The 21,027-nt window shown below is 43.5% G+C and overlaps 2 protein-coding genes across 3 annotated transcripts; both read left to right on the top strand.

The window, feature by feature from the left end:
* The first annotated feature begins 1,652 nt into the window (after positions 1-1,652).
* On the top strand, positions 1,653-9,239 carry LOC106606516 (glycerophosphodiester phosphodiesterase 1). Its single transcript, XM_014202775.2, has 6 exons — positions 1,653-2,448; positions 2,949-3,124; positions 3,596-3,701; positions 6,139-6,231; positions 7,665-7,876; positions 8,632-9,239. Exons 1-6 carry the CDS (start codon positions 2,188-2,190, stop codon positions 8,777-8,779), a joined length of 996 nt encoding a protein of 331 aa, XP_014058250.1. The 5' UTR covers positions 1,653-2,187; the 3' UTR covers positions 8,780-9,239.
* Positions 9,240-9,621: 382 nt separating this feature from the next.
* Positions 9,622-20,781, top strand: LOC106606511 (MAPK regulated corepressor interacting protein 2). 2 transcript variants are annotated; one of them, XR_001329072.2, is made up of 6 exons: positions 9,622-10,191; positions 10,520-10,586; positions 16,062-16,204; positions 19,167-19,283; positions 20,293-20,430; positions 20,608-20,781. XR_001329072.2 is itself a non-coding variant. In XM_014202770.2 (5 exons), the coding sequence occupies exons 1-5, from the start codon at positions 10,137-10,139 to the stop codon at positions 20,361-20,363; spliced, it is 453 nt and encodes a 150-aa protein (XP_014058245.1). In that variant the 5' UTR covers positions 9,622-10,136; the 3' UTR covers positions 20,364-20,781. The 2 variants fall into 2 exon arrangements, 1 of the variants encoding a protein (XP_014058245.1); XM_014202770.2 differs by having other exon boundaries at positions 20,293-20,781.
* Positions 20,782-21,027: the final 246 nt, after the last annotated feature.

Genomic DNA, 21,027 nt, shown 5'->3' with positions numbered 1-21,027 from the left:
TAACTATTTGTTCAGCACTTTTGAAATGTACAGCGACAGAATTCAGAACATGGGCCGTTCTTACAGTGTTCTCCCTGTACAACAAGTCAGAACCATAGGATAAATAAAGGGTGCATATAAACAGACAATGAAAGCCCTTACAATATTCAATGATTACATTTTTCAAAAACAGGTTATAGGCTACATGTGCATCACCAAGTTAGAACTATAGGTGAAAATAAGAGGTGAAAATAGACCAAATTATTAGGGTGAGGCACATTGAACGGCGTTTGGTTATTTGCGTGTAAAAAAAAACCCACCATATAACACTATTTGACGTGTTAAATTAGCTTTTCATTTGACACGTCAAATAACACAATTCTATTATAGAATGTTGTGTGTGCTGAATTTGCACGTGTGGCCACAAACGATGTGTTTACAATACCGCTTTGGTGAAAATAGACCAAATTATTAGGGTGAGGCACATGGGCTACTAACAGCTTACTACACAACATACACTTATGTATACTGTATCTATGAAAGTAATAATATTTCCCTTGCATATTACATCATTAATGCAGCAACATACAAGACATTTTTGGACTCACCTTGTGAAGGTGGCGCAGCGGCCCTTTGTGGGCACATTTTGTCATCAAAGTCTGGCATTCTCTGGATTTATGGTGGGAACTCGGGGGGAAAAAAACACACAGCCACTCCATTGAATAGCTGGCTAACGTTAGTGGTTTCTTTGCAGTGGTTGCAGTTAGCCACTGATTCCTTCCAAACGAGTCATTGTTGAATTTGAGATTTCCAACTTGTTGTGTAATCTTTATGTCCGATGAGCACCGATACGTTTTATCTATAATTTCCCTTCATATGACAAGGATTAAAAAGGATTTGCCAGTAGATTGTCGACTTGATTCATGATGATGATGACTGCTAGCTAAGATTTTGAAAGTAAGATGTTGACATGATCAGTCCAATCAAAGCTACTGTACATAAAACATGATTTTACATCATTTTATCTGTGTCCAATGACCTTGAGCCTTCTTTGAAGGGCACTTGTAATATAAGGGCTGAAATTTTGATGTCTGCCCTTCCTAAGGACGTTGTACTTCATGAGTGACAGAAAACTGAGCCAATCACAGCGCAATGCTCCTATTTTCTGCTGGCTCACCTCACCACAACAGAAAGCACTGAGCTAGGCTGAAACACCTGCAATGTGGAGCTGCCTTACTCAAGAAAACAAAAAGGAGACCATGTGTATGCGGCTTAATTAACTGAAATATATATATATATATATATATATATATATATATATATATATATATATATATTATTTTTTTACATTGTTTGTAAACTGATATGTGACAAGTATTAATGCTAAAATAACATGCAAAACAGGCAAAAATATATTTTATATATATATATATATATATATATATATATATATTTACATTGTTTGTAAACTGATATGTGACAAGTATTAATGCTAAAATAACATGCAAAACAGGCAAAAATATATATATATATATATGTATTTTTTAGGGGGGGCTAAAAATGTGCGCCTAACCTGAATAAACGGGTCGCCACTGTTTATATACCACGGCCACATGACTCGTCTGTAGGAGTGAACCATTTTTGTGAACAGGGTGGTGTACCTAATAACCTGGCCACTCAGTGTAATGTTCAGTATCTATAGACGAGTGCTTAGCCACAGTCAGAAACTCTCCACTGTCGCTCTAGCCATAGAAATATATTTCTCTCATTCTATTTTATTGTATTTCTATGCTCAGACTGTAGCTATCTCGAGTACAGTGTGAGCGTGGTACCTCTCTCTCGTCTCTACTCCATAGCAACGACCTCTAGATCCGCGTGTACTATGAACTAGAAACCGACTGATGCTCTCTCCTTTCAAATCTTGGATTCTGCAACATCGTTTTGCAATGTAATATGGTGTTTTTATTTTGTGAAGCTGAAGCAGTGAGTCGGCTGTGTCTGGAATGATGCGTAATTGAAGGCTTAGGTTTTTTTTGCTGTGTCTGGTAGTTACCTAAGCGCATGCATCTCGGTCTCAACTTGGAATCTCACACCAGCAAGGAACTATCATTCGGTGATCAAGTAGATCGATCAAATAAATGAGGTTTGAGAACTGTGACAATGTATTGATTTAATCATTGGAGACATTTTAATCAACGCTTCTAAACGATGTTACAAATTGGAGATGAAGTGTATTTCTCAGCGGTATTTCTGCTGGTTCTATTCGGAACCAGGAGCGCGATTGGAGCATCGGCCGTCACCGCATCCATTTACGTCTTTATCGTGATGTTTCGGTTCCCACAAGTGCCGGCTGACCAGGCAAGTCAGGTGCTGCGGCCCACTGGCCTTGCGAGCGCCGGCGTCCCCGTGGTTGCGCACCGGGCAGGGGGACACGATGCTCCGGAGAACACCATTGCAGCGATCCGAGAGGTGAATCAAGGACAAAGTATCAGTTATCCACCCTGTCTGACATACTTACTGCTGTAGCTGCAAATAAAATGATGAGTAGGCTTACTAGGCCATAATGATTTGATTTAGGGGCAGCAGGTGAAGTGAGCAGAGGCCGATGAAAGGCATATGAAGTCCCTTGTCTTTACTGTGACTTTGTTTCATATTATCAGGGGGGTTAATAAATGTTGCCCAAAATCCATGCAGAGGGAGAGTCTGTTAACTTATTTTGCCATGGTTAGTTATAGTTTAGAGTGTCTGGAACATTATTTTTTATATCTATTCTTTAATTTGAAACATATTTTGGCTAATGTCTAGGCCTACTAGATCAGTACAATCCCAGTTGGTTTTATAGCCTGCTGCTCCGTCTCCCCTATTCTGTCTATCTATCCATTTCAGATCTATATCTCTCCCGTCTTTCTCCACACACCTCTCCATCCCTTCCTCCTCCCCCTGCTTCATCCTCCTCTCCCGTCCTCTAGGCCAGCAGGAATGGAGCCACAGGGGTGGAGCTGGACTTGGACTTCACTGCAGATGGAGTGGCGGTGCTGATGCACGATGAGACGGTGGACCGCACCACCAACGGGACGGGAGCGGTGGGCACGCTGCGTCTGGCAGAGCTCAGGACGCTGGACGCCACAGGCAAACACAGGCTCAGGTGGGCTTGGCAGGGGAGGGGAGGTTAGGGCCTGGTCCAAAAGCATTGAACTCCTGGGTCATACTCATTAGGCAGGAAATGGACTGAAACAGGGAGGGACCAATAACAAATGCTTGTTTTTGTTTTCTGTTGCAAAACATTTTCAGTTGTATAGCCTAATGAACATGACCCTGACCTGAATGTTACGCCTTGAGTGTTAGCAGCTCTAAAAAGAACACAAGTTGGTGCTTCTGCCAGGAAACACTGGTAGGGTCAGTACCTGGTGCAAACGCTTAGTAAACATAGCCCCATGTGTGATTGGTGAGTTCAGTTGGACTTCAAGCAGGACAGAGTCAGGATGACTGAAAATACACTAGTGGGGAGTGTGAACTGTGAATGGTACGAGGCCAGATATAGACCTATTGGTTGCGTCTCAAATATAGCAGCAGTACAAACGTTTGTGTGTCCCCGCTGGCCTTTGTGTGTCTCCAGAGAGAAGTTCAAGGGGGAGAGGGTGCCAACGCTTCAGGAGGCGGTGGAGGAATGCATCAACCACCAGCTGACCATCTTCTTTGATGTCAAAGATCAACCTGATAAGGTATTGGCCCTGTCTAGGAACAGCCCCTACTTCCTAGATACAACTGGAGATCTGAGGGGATTGGATATAGCTTTAAGCAATATGGTGATGGCTCCATCTTGTCTTCTGATTGTTTACCATATTGCTTACACTTCCAATCCTCTCAGTTCTTTCCAGGTGTCTAGTGGGTAGGCTATAGGGGTTGTTTCTGGACAGGGCCCTCTCTAGGCAGGTAGAATCCTTGTTATAAAGCTTTAGGACTTAGGGCTTCACTACAGTATACACCAGGTTTTCCCAACCCTGTTCCTCCAGTACCCACAACAGTATACATGTTTATTGTAACCCTGGACAAGGACACCTGATTCAACTGGTCAACTAATCATCAAGCCTCAATGAGTTGAATGAGGTGTGTTTGTCCAGGGATACAAGGAAAATGTGTACTGTTGGCGGTACTGGTGGACCAGGGTTGGGAAACACCGGTATACACACTCCAGCAGCACTTTGAATGACAACCACATCACTGTAAGGTCAAATGGTAGTAAACTGAGTGTATAGGGAGATTAAGGCATGTTAAAACCCAGCTGTTTAAGGTAGTAACATAGGAATCCCTACTACAGACACTGGTCATAAAGACTCTCACAGCTGCCCCAGACAGTGGGTCTGAGAGGAATTCAACCCTCCTTACAATGTGACTCATTATCCTTCCACCTTCCCCATATTGACAGTTTTGTAAGCGTTAGATTTGCCAAAGTCCCTTACAGACTTCATTATATATGGAGGACCAAAGCAGTCAAAAAGACAATGAAATACTCTTGGAGCAGTTTCCCGGATACAGATTAAGCCTAATCCTGGAATAAAAATGATTTTTAATAGATATTCTCCATTGAGCTTTTTTAGTCCAGGACTAGGCTTCGTCTGTGTCCAAGAAACCGCCCTTTAGTGTTTCATAGTATTAAATCAAATCAAATTGTATTTGTCACATGCGCCGAATACAACAGGTGTAGACCTTACAGTGAAATGCTTACTTACAAGCCCTTAACCAACAATGCAGTTTCAAGAAAATACCTAAAGAAAAAAGTAAGATCAGAATAACAAATGATTAAAGAGCAGCAGTAAATAACAATAGCAGGTCTATATACAGGGTGTACCGGTACAGAGTCAATGTGCAGGGGCACCGGTGTCGAGGTAATATGTACATGTAGGTAGAGTTATTAAAGTGACTATGCATAGAGAATAACAGAGAGTACCAATGCAGCCATTTTCATATCAATATCAAATCATTTCTGGGTAACAAATAAGTACCTTACTGTAATAGATTTCCATTAAAATTGACCAAAAATTATTTTACTGTCTTGGCGTGGTCTGAGTTCAGGGGGAAACGGAAAACTATCTGTTATTCGCAGAGAGGTTAGGAACTCTCTTTGCTATTGGTCTATTAACCAATTTACCGCATGATGTCGTCACCGTGGAAAGGCGAAACTCCCGCCCATACAAACCTGCTGATTAGAAGGTCTTGTGTAGATTGTATTTTCAACCAGCAACGATCAGGAAAAAACACTGATCACATTTTTTCACACTTTTACAGTGTTAGTTTCATCAGACGTTGAACAATATGATAAAACACAGGAAACTGTGTTTTCACCCCACTGGGCCTTAAATAAGATGCCACTTGTTGACAATAAGATCATCATATATCACAGCCATACTCAACAGGTGTGGTCCAGATCTGAACCCACAATGGGGTCAATACACTCTGGCTTTCAACTGGCTTTCAATTGAATGTTGTAATATTAGAAATGTGGTGCATGGCTAGTTTTCCTCTTGTTATGTCATTCACTGACAGATCTGAGAGCTATTTATAACCTTTCAGAAATGTCCCGTTGATCAACAAGCCCATGTTAGCTAGGTAGGTAAGTTAGGCTATCTTGATCTTGTAGCTATCATGGCCAGGTTGTGCCCAGGAGCCTTTACTTCCAGGGGGCCCCCATTTAGATTTTTGTTGACTCACTCAGGTGACATTGAAAAATGTGTAGAAGTGCAGAATATTTACTTTAAAACGGCAATATTTTCTTTCCGCTAACAAGAGGGGTGTGAAACATTGAGGTTGCGAGGTGGGGGTTGGGTCCAATAAAGACAATATCAGTCCGGACCTTTGCCACAGAGGAAATTTGTGTGACCGGACCTTCTCAAATAGTAGTCCTGATATATCATGTTGTATTGTCACATACAAAGGATAGGTGCAGTGAAATGTGTCAGCCAAAGTAGTACGGTGCGCCTGGAGCAAATTAGGGCTAAGTGCCTTGCTCAATGGTACATCGGCAGATTTGTCACCTTATCGACTCTGGAATTCAAACCAGTGACCTTTTGGTTACTATGCCACCTGCCACCCACATGTATTTGTGTTACACTGCATGTAGTTTGACAGTAAGTACTGTAGATGTTCCCTCCTCTCCACCAGGCAGCTGCAGCCCTAGGGGAGATGTATCACAAACACCCTGTCCTCTACAACTCCAGCATTGTCTGCTCCTTTCAACCTAAAGTTATCTACAAGGTAACCTTTGTAACATCTCTGGTCATTTGAGACCAAAACAACATTTCAACTCAGTAACACACAACATAGCCCAACTACCGTAATTTCCGGACTATTAAGCGCACATGTCTATAAGCCGCAGGTGCCTACCGGTACATTGAAACAAATTAACTTTACACAGGCTTTAACGAAACACGGCTTGTAACAAAAATAAATAGGCTTTAACGAAACACGGCTTGTAACAAAAATAAATAGGCTTTAACGAAACACGGCTTGTAACAATAATAAATAGGCTTTAACGAAACACGGCTTGTAACAATAATAAATAGGCTTTAACGAAACACGGCTTGTAACAAAAATAAATAGGCTTTAACGAAACACGGCTTGTAACAAAAATAAATAGGCTTTAACGAAACACGGCTTGTAACAAAAATAAATAGGCTTTAACGAAACACGGCTTGTAACAAAAATAAATAGGCTTTAACGAAACACGGCTTGTAACAATAATAAATAGGCTTTAACGAAACACGGCTTGTAACAAAAATAAATAGGCTTTAACGAAACACGGCTTGTAACAATAATAAATAGGCTTTAACGAAACACGGCGTGTAACAAAAATAAATAGGCTTTAATGAAACACGGCTTGTAACAAAAAATAAAAAATTAGCAGTAAGCTTTAGTTGTCTTTTTGCACTGAGTCAATTCCTCACGCTGCTGTTTCCAACGTCTTATCATCGACTCATTAAGACTAAGCTCCCGTGCAGCAGCTCTATTTCCTTTTCCAACAGCCAGATCAATCGCCTTCAACTTGAAAGCTGCATATGCATTTCTCCGTGTCTTTGCCATGATGAGGGTGACAAAATGACTACCGTAATCAGAATGATGGGAAGTTTGAGAGTGCTCGATTTAATCTAAACAGTAAACAAAAAAGTTGTTTGACCTTAACCTGTTCGGCAATTTCATTGGTCTAATGAAAGCTTCATGCCGCCAAAAAACTGAGCACGTCACAGAATGTGTTTTTTTGGAGAAAAAAAATTGAAAGCGGGAAAAATCCATATATTAGCCGCATCATTGTTTAAGCCGCGAGGTTCAAAGCCTGGGAAAAAAGTTGCGGCTTATAGTCCGGAATTTACGGTATATGCACAAAAACTTCTAATTAAACTGTAAATATGAGTTGACATCCATGTGCACATTTAGTCATCTTCTGTTCCATTATAGTAGTGTTTTTCCTATAGTGTGCAGTTTAGCACCAGTCTGGTCCCAGGTCTGTTTGTACTGTTTTGACAACTCCTACAGTCATTGTCATGTTTGGCCTGAAAACAACCATTGTCAAACAGGTCTGGGTCCAGGCTAGGCTTGTTACACACTGTATGGATGTGTTATTACAAGACTGTTATCAGTGTCGTCATAACCATAACACCACCTCTGACCTCCTCATCGGTCAACTCTTCCAGATGCGTCAGGCGGACCCTGGGGTGGTCACGGCCCTGACCCACCGGCCCTGGAGCCTCAGTCGCTATGACGATGGAACACCCCGTTCCCTGTCAGCGTGGACAAACTACTGGCTGGGAGTTCTGGATGTGCTGCTGGACTGGGCCCACCATCACCTGTTGTGGAACCTGTGTGGCGTCTCAGCCATCCTCATGCAGAAGGACTTCATCTCCCTGTGAGTAATATTAACAGTCGTGGCTCGGCCTACTGAGTTTGTTACATGGGTTGTGTTCATTAGGGAGAAAATGTAATAAAACACTCTGAAACTGGGGAGACTACCTGGACTTTTTCAATAGGAAACTCTCATTTTTGTTTTCCGTTGCAAAACGTTTTGCTATATAAAGTGTGCCCTAATGAACATGACCATGGATTGAATCACACATCATTGCGTGTTAATATCAGAGGAAGTTCAAAATTGAGACAATTGTATCCTATTGTCAGATAACATATACTGTCTGTATTCATATAATATATTGATGTTTGTTGAAATATTAAAACAAACAAGGGCACTGCGTTCATCCACCTCTGGCCTGCTGGCCCCCCTACCTCTGCGGAAGCACAGTTCCCGCTCAGCCCAGTCAAAACTGTTCGCTGCTCTGGCACCCCAATGGTGGAACAAGCTCCCTCACGACGCCAGGACAGCGGAGTCAATCACCACCTTCCGGAGACACCTGAAACCCCACCTCTTTAAGGAATACCTGGGATAGGATAAAGTAATCCTTCTAACCCCCCCCCCAAAAAAAAATATATAGATGCACTATTGTAAAGTGGTTGTTCCACTGGATATCTTAAGGTGAATGCACCAATTTGTAAGTCGCTCTGGATAAGAGCGTCTGCTAAATGGCGTAAATGTAAAATGTAAATGTAAACCTGATACCCTGACCACTGAGCCAACATGTCTCCACTCTCCTCATCTATCCCTCTCTACAGGGACTATGTCCAGTACTGGGCAGAGCGAGGGGTGGAGGTGGTGGGCTGGACCATCAACACGGCCGTGGATAAACAGTACTACCAAGATGTCCTGAAGATCAGCTATATCACTGACAGCCTGAGGGAAGACTGTGAGCCTCACTACTGACTGACACACAACCCACACACAGTTCTAGAGTTCTACCTAACAATAACGTGTAGTTGTACAAGGACTCAGACCTCACTATCATAGGGAATATGAATATGGAGTATGAATGTACAGGACAGTACACATCCAATATAGCTGCATAGCAGATCATTTTCTAGTTCAGGTTACCCCTTTTAACCAGGATAGTTTTTACTGCAAACGCTCAAACAAGAACATACAATGTCAACCCTCATTTGACAACTATACAATACCAGCAATACCGCCATAATCTCAGAAATACTCTCTTGGACCAATCATCACACCACTAAATGCAGACAATTTGCTAATTTGCCATGTTGAATTGTTCATCTTAATACAAATCTGTGCATTAGGAGATTAGGCTACATTCATTAATATTGTATTAACGGTATGACACTGATATAACAATGGTACAAAATACAACTCTCTTTGTTGACATGTATCTTTGATTTCTTAATGAAAACATGATGTACGATGTATCCTTTATGAAACCGTGTTATTTATTGTGACTACTGCAGGCCCACTGTAAATATTGGATAAATAAATATCCCCTGTCCTAATTTACATGCAGATTGGTGCTGAATAGTGAGTATTCTAGTGGATATGTGATTGTATGGTCACTGTGTATACATGATGGGGGTACACCTTATTCTTGTTTTGTTCATATCTGAGAGCAACGTTGATGACAGTGGCAATGCTGTACCCTTATCTTCAGACCTGTCCTCTGCCATACAGTCAGGTGGTCACTGTCGCTTTAAAAGAAAGAGGGAGGCGTGTTGCGATGTCAACATTTATGCGCTGCGTTGGTTGAGTGTCTTTGCAACTCAATGACAGCTCATGTTTCATCAGATCTGACATTGTACCGACTCGGACAGCCCCAAGGACCAAAGTTAGCTACTTCTTCACACACTGGATGCAAGGCGACCAGCTCGTGCCACAGGGCCTCAGGAGAACGTAGCAATCTATAATGGTTTGTTCTGAGCTCCGTTTTCAACTAGAATGATTGAATAGCGAAAAAGAGGAGCTTGATTCATGGTTATGTTGTTCCGCGGTAGATTATCCCAAAAGTTTCCACCAGTCGTTCGCAGCGCAGAAGATTCTAGTAGTTGAAATGCAGAGATAATTTTGAAACGGAATTTGCCCAATGTAACAGGAAAAACACGGACCTGTTTTTTTAATCGTGGATGCGTCGAGAAATTACACGAGAGGAAATATTGTGAAGATTTTATAAATTATAAACTGTGCCTATACCCAATTTGCCTCTGACATAACCGGCCTTTGAAAGTCTATTGGACACTTGAAAGTGCCATACTGAAGTTCACTAGGATTTTGCTAGCCCATGATGTACACAATTACAAGAGGTCCCAGCAAACTTGTTACACAGCGACGAACAGGTGAGTGTGGTGGATTCTAGGAGACCGATTCAGACACTTTTGTAACAAAGTGCCAGTGACCTCTCGCTCACACTGTCATCAAAGTGATGATACATTGTAATTCTGAGGTTAGATACATGCCTTGTTACATGTTAACATTTACAGTGTGGCACGAGTGTATATTTGCGCATGGTTTACGCCTGTGTGCCAATGTTGATGCCAATCCATTAAAGGGGCTTCATTCAGAGGCAGTAACATGCATTCAGTGTTTTCAGTGGTTAACTTAACGTGTTGATATCGCTTTCCTTTTCAATACAATGTTGATATCTATTCCCTTTTTTAATATCAGGTCAAACGCAGCAGATTGACAAAATAAATGACTTCAAGCACAAACAAACGCCTTGGTCTATACCAGAGTAAGTACTATTATTGCATTGTACATAGGTTTAACAGTGTTATTAGCATATAATCGCAGTGTCACTGTTATTATTGTACTGTAATGATGTTTGGCATAGCTTCACCTGCAGCCGGTGAAGCATTAAAGTTTCAGAAATTCACATCTTGCAACATTGTAGCACGGACACTTGCAACATTGTTGTAGCGCGAGCGCCTGTATTGGCGTGTAATAGTAGCAAGCTAGCTATAAAAACTAAATTCCATGGGGCACATTCTATCACAAAGCACACTGTTGTGGGTCTTTTCCAAACCACATCCACCTGCTTTTATGTCATTGAACAGGGGCGTGAAACGACCTTGTGTGCGGGAAGCAAGGTTACTCACGAGCGTTAGTTGTCACTGTCTAGTCCCAACACGTGCATGCTAGCTGAGCAACATGCTAGCTTGGTAGTTGCTCTCTGCTGTCTACTCACACGTTTACTACGTTTCAAGATAACCCGTTTCAAATAAACAGCAACAATAAGGCGTTTATCATATCTTTAGCAATATTTCACTACTTTGGTCCTGATCTAGTAGAGTAGAGAGAAGCACAATCTGCGACATATCCATCATGGCATCCATAAAGGTCAAATAAATAAAATAAAAATACTGCATTCTTATCATGTGGGCTTTCATTATCACCATAGAAACCTTACTGTGTTCGAAGGTATGGTAACCGATGTGGTTCAGGTGGCTGAATTCCTATCTAGCTAGTCCTTGCTCTGAGTGAAGCATACATTTTAATTCATTTGTCATGAATGAGTGATTGAGAGAGAGCAGTGTTGTGTATTGATATTCTAGTTTTGTCTCTATAGGGCACCTGTAACCCCCCTTGCTTACCTACGTTGAAATGCTTGGAATGTTCTTCCTGTGAAACGCATGAAACAATGTCCACGTTAATTTCTACTCATGTCCTGTCCTTATATTAGCTGTATAAGTAATACAGTGTGCTGTATAACAAAACTGACGACGAGGAAGAAACGTTCTCACGTTTGTACTTATCATCTTCGGCAGAAAGTCTGAGTTAAATTCGTTATTGTTTTTCGCTGTAGAATGCTAGTGATGCTAGCTAGCCTTTGATGTCAAGGCAACAAGAGCCTCGAGGGATAGGAATAGTTTCGCTGCGGGAGAAAGTGAAGTCATCGTGAGTTAAAAGAAAGAAAAAAAAGGGGTCTGGGTGTAAGGGACCGTCTGAAAAGTGTGAGAAAGAAAAATAAACCGAAAATGTCTGCATTGATTGGAAATATAGGAACATTTGATGAATCTGTGGAACAATGGAGTTCTTACACAGAACGTTTTGAGTACTTTGTGTTGGCAAATGGAATTAAAGCAGAAGTCGTTGTGCCAACATTTTTGACTGTAATGGGAGGAAAAACATTCAATCTACTGCGCAGCCTAGTAAAGCCTGAAAAACCTGGTGGTAAATCATATGATGAAATTGTGGCTACCTTAAAATGACATTATTCTCCCAAACCACTGAGAATCGCAGAGAGATTTCAGTTTCATAAGATAAATCAAGAGGAGGGGGACTCAATCTCACAGTTTGTGACTGTATTGAAACAGTTATCTGAACACTGTGAATTTGGGCGATCAATGAGTGACACTACACGTGATAGGTTAGTGTGTGGCATGCGCAGCGAGGCAATTCAGAAACATCTTTTGAGTGAGAGTAACTTAACATCGCAGAGAGCAATAGAAGTGAGTACATCAATGGAAATGGCAAATAAAGATGCACAACAGCTAAGTGCATTGACTAAAGTGCATAAGGTGTCTACGTGGTTAAGAAAACAAGGCAGGAGGTGGCAAGCCATGCTATCGCTGTGGGAAACCAGGTCACCAAGCAGAGGAGTGTTGGTGCAAAGACTTAGACTGCAGAAGTTGTGGGAAAAGGGTCACATCGAACGTGCATGTAAAAACAAAAAGACACAATCAAACAAAAGTACTGAACAAACTTCAGGAAGTACAAAAAGAAAGTGCATAAAATGGAGCACACAGAGCATGAACAAAGTGACACCCTGTCTAAAGGGGAAGAATCTTTGCATGTTAAAGACGACACAAACCTACAAGGGATATTGAGGAAACACGTGGATGTGTTCAAAGAAGACCTTGGCAGTATGAAGGACATAACAGTTAAACTGACCATGAAACCAGACAGCAAGCCAAAATGCTTCAAAGCTAGACTTGTTCCATACGCCATAAAACCAAAAGTTGAAATTGAGCTAAACAGACTAGTGGAGAGTGAAGTATTGGATCCAGTGAATGTTAGTGAATGGGCTACACCTGTTGTTCCAGTCATAAAAAAAGATGGATCACTCAGACTCTGTGGTGATTTCAGTCACCATTAACCCAGTCTTGACTGCTGAAAAATATCCACTACCCCTCATTGACGACCTCTTTTCTGGTTTAGCAGGAGGACAAAAATTCAGTAAGATAGACTTATGTCAGGCCTATCTACAGATGCATGTGGACCAAAAGTCACAAGAACTGTTGACCATAGTGACTCACAAAGGACTGTACAGGTACCAGAGGCTTCGTTTTGGAATCACCTCAGCTCCAGCCTTGTTTCAGAGAGCTATGGACCAGATACTGAGCGGGCTCACTGGGGTCCAATGTTACCTCGATGATCTACTCATCACCGGGCAAAGACGAGCAGGAGCACCCGAGAAACCTGAACGCTACACTACAGAGATTGGATGAGTACGGTCTGAGGGTCCGGAAGGACAAATGCGAGTTTTTCCGGCCCTCTGTTGTGTACCTGGGCCACGTCATCGACAGTTCGGGGCTCTACAAGGCGCCATCGAAGGTGAAGGCCGTTGTGGAAGCTCCATCCCCACAGAACGTGAGTCAGCTGAAATCATTCTTAGGACTACTGACATACTACGCAAAGTTTGTGCCAAACCTAGCTAACATGTTAAAGCCACTGCATTAACTTTTGAACAAAACCAAACAGTGGAAGTGGACAGACAGATGTGAGGAGGCATTCAAGAAAGCGAAAGCAGCCTTAGCTCAGTCAGAGGCCCTAACCCACTTCAACCCCAACTTGCCATTACAGTTGGCATGTGATGCATCGCCTTATGGCGTTGGTGTAGTTGTCTCACACATCATGCCATCAGGTGAAGAAAGGCCAATTGCTTTCGCATCACGGACCTTAAGTAAAGCCAAGAGCAATTATGCACAGATAGAGCGTGAAGCACTCGCCATTGTGTTTGGAGTTAAGAAATTTCATCAGTTTCTGTTTGGCCGACGATTCACACTGTTGACGGACCATAGACCCCTCACCTCCATCTTTGGTCCCCACACCGGCATTCCGTCGCTTGCAGCCACCCGCATACAGCGATGGCCGTTATTGTTATCTGCTCACCAGTACGATATCAAGTACAGAAGGTCTGAGCAGCACTGCAATGCAGACGGCCTCTCAAGGCTTCCCTTACCTGTCTCACACACTGAGCACTCCCAGGCTGAAATCTTCTACTTCAAGGAAGTGACGAACGCCCCAGTTACATCTGTCCAAGTGAAAAAATTCACCCACACTGATCCAGTGATGTCTGAGGTCGTGGACATTGTCACTCGTGGAAAAGAAGGAGAGATGTCGGACAGCCTACAACCTTACCTAGTGAGGAGAAACGAGCTCACAGTTCAGTTTGGATGCTTGCTATGGGGTTTTCGAGTCATCATACCGCCGCCACTGAGAAGGCAGGTGCTTGAAGAACTCCATTCAGGGCACTGTGGCATGGTGCGAATGAAGGAGATTGCACGCAGCTACTTTTGGTGGCCAGGTCTGGACGCAGCTATCGAAGACAAGGTCAAGTCATGTTCTGCATGTCAAAAGATGAGGAACATGCCTCAGCTAGCGCCACTACACCCATGGGACTTCCCAGAGGAGCCTTGGCAGCGAGTCCACATAGACTATGCAGGTCCACTGGAGGATCGTATGTTCTTAGTCGTAGTTGACGCACACAGCAAATGGCCTGAGGTCACAGTGATGAAGAGCACCTCAGCGGAGAGAACCATCGAAGAGCTACAGTCAATCTTCAGTCGCTTCGGCTTGCCAACGCAACTCGTTAGTGATAGTGGCCCCCAACTGGTGTCTCAAGAGTTCCGGTCATTCATGGAAGCAAATGGCATTCAGCACATCAAGTCAGTGCCATATCACCCTGCAACGAACGGCCTCGCTGAAAGATTTGTCCAAACGATGAAGCAAGCTTTAAAATCATCACAAGGGAACGACTCCCTCAATAGGCATCTAAACACCTTCCTGTTAACCTACAGAAACATTCCCCACGCTACAACCAAAGTGGCACCCGCGTCAGCCATGATGAAAAGACAGCTTCGCACGCGACTCGACCTCCTGAGACCTCCAAAGACGAAACAGGTTGTACAGACACAACAGAGAGCACAGGTGGAAAGACGGAGCAAAGCAAAAGACAGAAGCTTCATAGCTGGAGAGAGAGTTCTTGCTTGGAACTACTGTAAAGGTCCAAAGTAGATACCAGCCACAGTGGTTGCACAAACAAGGCCTGTGTCCTACACAGTTCACACACTCGAAAACATCATCTGGAGGAGACACGTGGATCAACTGTTGCCAGGAACCAACCTCAGAGATGACTCATGTCAAGTGACAAACCAAGATCAGCTACTGGAGACCTACCATGACTACGAGCTATCACCTGAACATCCACTGCAGCAACCTACAAATGTGTAAAGTGCTCCAGACTCACCTGAACCAGCCAGAGTGCCTACTCAGTGTACTGTCGCACCCCAGTCTGGGAATACACCATCACCACTCAGACTCAGAGATAATGTGACTGTAGACTCACCTGTACGTCGTCATTACCCTGCAAGAAAAAGTCGACCCCCTGACAGGTTGACTATTTAGTTCAAACTAACCTCCGACATTGGGGCAGAATACACCCCAGGGTTAAGTCTGGGAACTGAAGCAGTCTACCCTCTATCCCTAGTTTAGAAAAGGTTATTCTGAAAAAGTTCATTTATTAACATTAAGAGAACTTATATTAAAAAGAAAACAATAGGCAAAACAGTGAATATTTACTTTTTCCTTATGAGTCATCAAAGGTAAAGGGGGAGGAATATGTTGTGTATTGATATTCTAGTTTTGTCCCTTTAGAGCACCTGTAACCCGCCCCTTGCTTACCTACGTTGAAATGCTTGGAATGTTCTTCCTGTGAAACGCATTAAACAATACCCACGTTAATTTCTACTCCCGTCTCATGTCCTGTCCTTATATTAGTTGTATAAGTAATACAGTGTGCTATACAACAAGCAGAGTCTGAGTAATTTATGACCCTTAACTACAGTAGCAAACATGCCTAAGAAACTCTATTTAGAGACCATTTCATCATGTCATATTTACTACAGGTCTATAGGTATATTGTGTGTAGACTTAAAATAAATCAACAAGTTTTTCATGTTTAAGCCCATCTTTTTTTGTCCTGCAGCTCTCCTGCACCCAAGATAGTGTTTAACCGCCTGAATGGGAAGAAGTACCACAACACCCCAGCAGCTCTTCTACAGGTGGACCTCAAGCCCAAGGAGGGCTTCACTTCTGCACACCAGGAGAATGTCAAGTTTATCTATGAAGGTAAAGGAGTGAGATACCCTAGAAATACAATTTCTAGAATGCACCAAGCCCCTCAAACCTTGGCAATTTTACTTTTACAATACACTCACGAGTACACTTAATATGGTTGTGACTGAGGACTTCTATGGACAATGGGCCTCTGGGATCTGATCTTGCCCCTATAACCCACTTTACAAAGAATGTGTGTTTCTCTTTCAACATGGTCAGCCATGTTCTCAGTCAACATTATGAATGTTGACCATGGTAAACATAATATTATCATACTATTATTATTCATCTCATCTACAGTCTGAGTAGTCTCCAAATCATCTCCTTTCTGTCTAGTGTCCCTTTAGAGGTGACAGTAGGACTTCTCCTCTACCCCTCCCTCCCAGTGTTCTCCCACCCAACTACAGGCAGGGTGGGGGTCAGGGCTGGACCAGGAGTTAGTCCTCCCTCCCAGTGTTCTCCCACCCAACTACAGGCAGGGTGGGGGTCAGGGCTGGACCAGGAGTTAGTCCTCCCTCCCAGTGTTCTCCCACCCAACTACAGGCAGGGTGAGGGTCAGGGCTGGACCAGGAGTTCGTCTTCCCTCCCAGTGTTCTCCCACCCAACTACAGGCAGGGTGAGGGTCAGGGCTGGACCAGGAGTTAGTCCTCCCTCCCAGTGTTCTCCCACCCAACTACAGGCAGGGTGAGGGTCAGGGTTGGACCAGGAGTTAGTCCTCCCTCCCAGTGTTCTCCCACCCAACTACAGGCAGGGTGAGGGACAGGGCTGGACCAGGAGTTAGTCCTCCCTCCCAGTGTTCTCCCACCCAACTACAGGCAGGGTGAGGGTCAGGGCTGGACCAGGAGTTAGTCCTCCCTCCCAGTGTTCTCCCACCCAACTACAGGCAGGGTGAGGGTCAGGGCTGGACCAGGAGTTAGTCCTCCCTCCCAGTGTTCTCCCACCCAACTACAGGCAGGGTGAGGGTCAGGGCTGGACCAGGAGTTAGTCCTCCCTCCCAGTGTTCTCCCACCCAACTACAGGCAGGGTGAGGGACAGGGCTGGACCAGGAGTTAGTCCTCCCTCACAGTGTTCTCCCACCCAACTACTGGCAGGGTGAGGGACAGGGGTTGGACCAGGAGTTAGTCCTCCCTCCCAGTGTTCTCCCACCCAACTACTGGCAGGGTGAGGGACAGGGCTGGACCAGGAGTTAGTCCTCCCTCACAGTGTTCTCCCACCCAACTACTGGCAGGGTGAGGGACAGGGTTGGACCAGGAGTTAGTCCTCCCTCCCAGTGTTCTCCCACCCAACTACTGGCAGGGTGAGGGACAGGGTTGGACCAGGAGTTAGTCCTCCCTCACAGTGTTCTCCCACCCAACTACTGGCAGGGTGAGGGACAGGGTTGGACCAGGAGTTAGTCTTCCCTCCCAGGCTCAGCAGCACAGCTGCACTGACACTGATACCAGTGATAGCAGGCACACAGCTCAGGGAGCTGGCTGGAATTCCACTACCCTCACACCCAAATTGAAGCCCTCTGCCAGCACCATCGTGTCTGTCTATCTGTCTGTCTGTCTGTCTGTCTGTCTGTCTGTCTGCCTGTCTGTCTGTCTGTCTGTCTGTCTGTCTGTCTGTCTGTCTGTCTGTCTGTCTGTCTGTCTGTCTGTCTGTCTGTCTGTCTACTCTGCCTCCAACGAAGGTAGTACACAATGGCTTCTAGAAATATGTGTTGATAATCACTGCATGAGTCTGCAGTGTAATTGAATGAAGACACAAGTATTTTTGTGCCTAAGTGGAGCTCTACACAGTAAGCTAAATGACTGTATTTCAACATTAACCCTAACCTACCCAGCCAAACAGCATGTGTAACTTGTTAAGTCATTTCTCCCTTGCCCATGTCACACACTAGGTCGTTCTAACTGAAAGTTTGCAATGGCAGCACATTAACTACATAACCTTGGTCAGAGTGGACAAGGACAAAAAGTAGGCCCTTCTCTTACTAGGCTTTCTACAGAGGGGTTCTACAAATGAGGATTGCAACCAGTTTTACAGGATCATTAACCAGTAAATACACATTTTAGGCCACTACAGTTACACCCAGTTACTTGTAACATTAAAAAACAACATGTTGGTTCAACACTTGTAAGTCATGTGAAGGTCCATATGGTGAAAGGTGCCTATCATAGATCTGATTGGCTCATTAATATGGTAGCTCCATCTTGCCTTCACTATGAGCATGTTTAAGTAAAATGATAGTAACGCAAACTTGCCTTCATCATTCATTCCCCAATACGGGTTCATTTTGACTTAGTATTTTATTACATTAGTACTTGAAACATTTGGACTAGTGAGATAATATTGGTCATTAGAGCCAGTGGAATGAACGCTCATAAATCCACATGACAGAGTGCATTATTTAAAATGTAGTTTCAAACGCGGCATGCTTTGTCAAATTCACCCTACTGGACCTTACACTGTGGGTGTGACGTGGCAGGACTACTTTTGTTCAAAGGTTATTTCCTTTTTACACATTTTAAGCTGCAAAATGTTTTAGCCTGACTGACTCTTAGGGTGAGTTTCCCCCCATTTTATGTTAACCAATTTCAACTATATGACTGTCTGCTTTCATATTGTTGTTTTCTTCTTTGTTTCTCCTGGTAGTATTTTGATATTGTTTTCTTCTTTGTTTCTCCTGGTAGTATTTTGATATTGTTTTCTTCTTTGTTTCTCCTGGTAGTATTTTGATATTGTTTTCTTCTTTGTTTCTCCTGGTAGTATTTTGATATTGTTTTCTTCTTTGTTTCTCCTGGTAGTATTTTGATATTGTTTTCTTCTTTGTTTCTCCTGGTAGTATTTTGATATTGTTTTCTTCTTTGTTTCTCCTGGTAGTATTTGCAATGTTAAACTAAAGCATGTCTAAGAACAATCTATAGATTTCTATAGATTGAATTCTACTGAAGGCTGCATGTATCCAGGTTGTGTCTGTGTGTTGCTGTTGCAGCCTGGCAGGAGGTAGTGCAGCAGGCGGAGGAGGGAGGAGCCAGTGACGAGACAGGAAGTGCCAGTGCTCAGGGACCAGTGCAGTATTCAGACACCAGCCCCAGCCCAGCCATGAAGAGTGAGTCCTGACCTGAGTCTACCTTCCTCCTTCAGTCTCATCCCTTAAACACTCATTCACTGTAATCTGTTCTCCATTCTCTCCCCCTCATCACATTTCCTTGACACTAAACCACTTCCTCTGTCCGTACCCCCATGCTTTTCACACCCAATGGAAAGATGCACCTTCTTTTGGTCACCTGGACAGCAGGTCACATCTGTGTGTGTGTTAGGGCTGTCACAGCACTGCCACCACATAAACCAGTGTGATGTAGGGTTGTGTCAGTCATCATGTCTTCATTCTTAGCAATGAGAATAGGTGTTTTGGGAAAGTCATATTGGGGAACATTTGGAAAGTTATATATGGGAACATTCAGAAAGTCATATTGGGGAACATTTGGAAAGTTATATATGGGAACATTCAGAAAGTCATATTGGGGGACATTGGGAAGTGATATTGGGAAAGTCATATTGGAGTTCATTGACTGGGAATGTCATATTGGGAAACATTGGGAAAGTTCTGATATGACCTCTGAGTTGTCATTGTTCGTGGTCTTAAAGGCCCAGTGCAGTTGAAATTGTGAAAATTATGAGAAACACCAGGTGGTAAATTAGTTAATAGACCAATAAGAAAGAGAATTCCAAACCTCTCTGCCAATAACAGCTAGTTTTCAGTTTTCCCCTCCCCACTCAGACATCTCCCAGACAGTCCTAGCAAAATTCTTGTTTCTCTTCGACCATTTTAATTGAAAACAGTCACAGTAAGGTACTTAATTGTTACCCAGAAATGATTTATTATTGAGATAAAAACAGCTGCATTGGACCTTTTTTAAGTCATTTCACCACTGAATTCTTACTTTAGTTTTCTAAAATATAGTCACCATCTATGTTTGACCAGTTCCAATAATGTGCTTCTGACCTTTGTTCACATCATCACCCTACAACAAAGTTGAGGTCCACTTGTTAATGCTGCCACACCATAACCCAATGTTTGAGGCCTCCTCTAACTCCCTCCTTTTCCCCGTCCCCAGACTTTGTTCCCATCGATCTGGATGAGTGGTGGGCCCAGCGCTTCCTGGCCAACATTGACAACCTGTCCTGATGGGCCCCACCACCTGGGGCCCTAGCGGCCAGGGGAGAGGGCCTTATGGAGGGGCCTGGAGGTCGGGGTGAGAGGGGGGTTTAACCGGGTTGGAGCCTAGTGCACCTGGTAACAGGTGTGGGTCTTCTCTAGAGGTGTGGAAATATGGGATGGTGATGGGCATTACTCGAGAGCAGCGCTGGGACGCTGGCGATGACGTAGCCATGGCAACCCTCTCACCTGAACTCTTTTACCTTTTTAACAGAAACAGTACAACCAACCAACACTAACCAACCAACGCTGTCCGCTTGAGCAGCTACCCGGAAGATACAAGTCTTGAATTTTTGGTTATTCTCCATCTCTCAAGCCCAACACTGTGGGCTAAGATGTCAAAATGTCTGTACTACTTTAAAAACGCAGTAAAGATGTGTTTTCAAGATGTGCCGTGGTGAGATTTCTTTTTCACTAAATTGGAGGTTGGATGTGGCTTGCAATGCCATAGCTCTACACAGGGTGTCACTGATGTCAAACAACAGTGGTTCACTGCTTGGCTACATTATTTTATTTGTATTTTACCTTTATTTAACTAGGCAAGTCAGTTAAGAACAAAGTCTTATTTACAATGACACCGGCCAAAACCCTAACCTGGAGGACGCTGGGCAAATTGTGCGCCGTCCTATGGGAC

Source organism: Salmo salar, chromosome ssa06 (genome assembly GCF_905237065.1).
Source record: "Salmo salar chromosome ssa06, Ssal_v3.1, whole genome shotgun sequence".
NCBI classification, from domain to species: domain Eukaryota; kingdom Metazoa; phylum Chordata; class Actinopteri; order Salmoniformes; family Salmonidae; genus Salmo; species Salmo salar.
The sequence above is the reverse complement of the archived record's forward strand: the minus strand, read 5'-3'. Positions and strand labels throughout refer to the sequence as shown.

Coding starts and splice junctions, on each gene's coding strand:
- LOC106606511 (XM_014202770.2), top strand. CDS start 10,137: ATGATGTACACAATTACAAGAGGTCCCAGCAAACTTGTTACACAGCGA. Junction 10,192..10,519: donor TGTTACACAGCGACGAACAG/GTGAGTGTGGTG, acceptor TTTTAATATCAG/GTCAAACGCAGCAGATTGAC. Junction 10,587..16,061: donor ACGCCTTGGTCTATACCAGA/GTAAGTACTATT, acceptor TTTGTCCTGCAG/CTCTCCTGCACCCAAGATAG.
- LOC106606516 (XM_014202775.2), top strand. CDS start 2,188: ATGTTACAAATTGGAGATGAAGTGTATTTCTCAGCGGTATTTCTGCTG. Junction 3,125..3,595: donor ACAGGCAAACACAGGCTCAG/GTGGGCTTGGCA, acceptor GTGTGTCTCCAG/AGAGAAGTTCAAGGGGGAGA. Junction 6,232..7,664: donor AACCTAAAGTTATCTACAAG/GTAACCTTTGTA, acceptor CAACTCTTCCAG/ATGCGTCAGGCGGACCCTGG.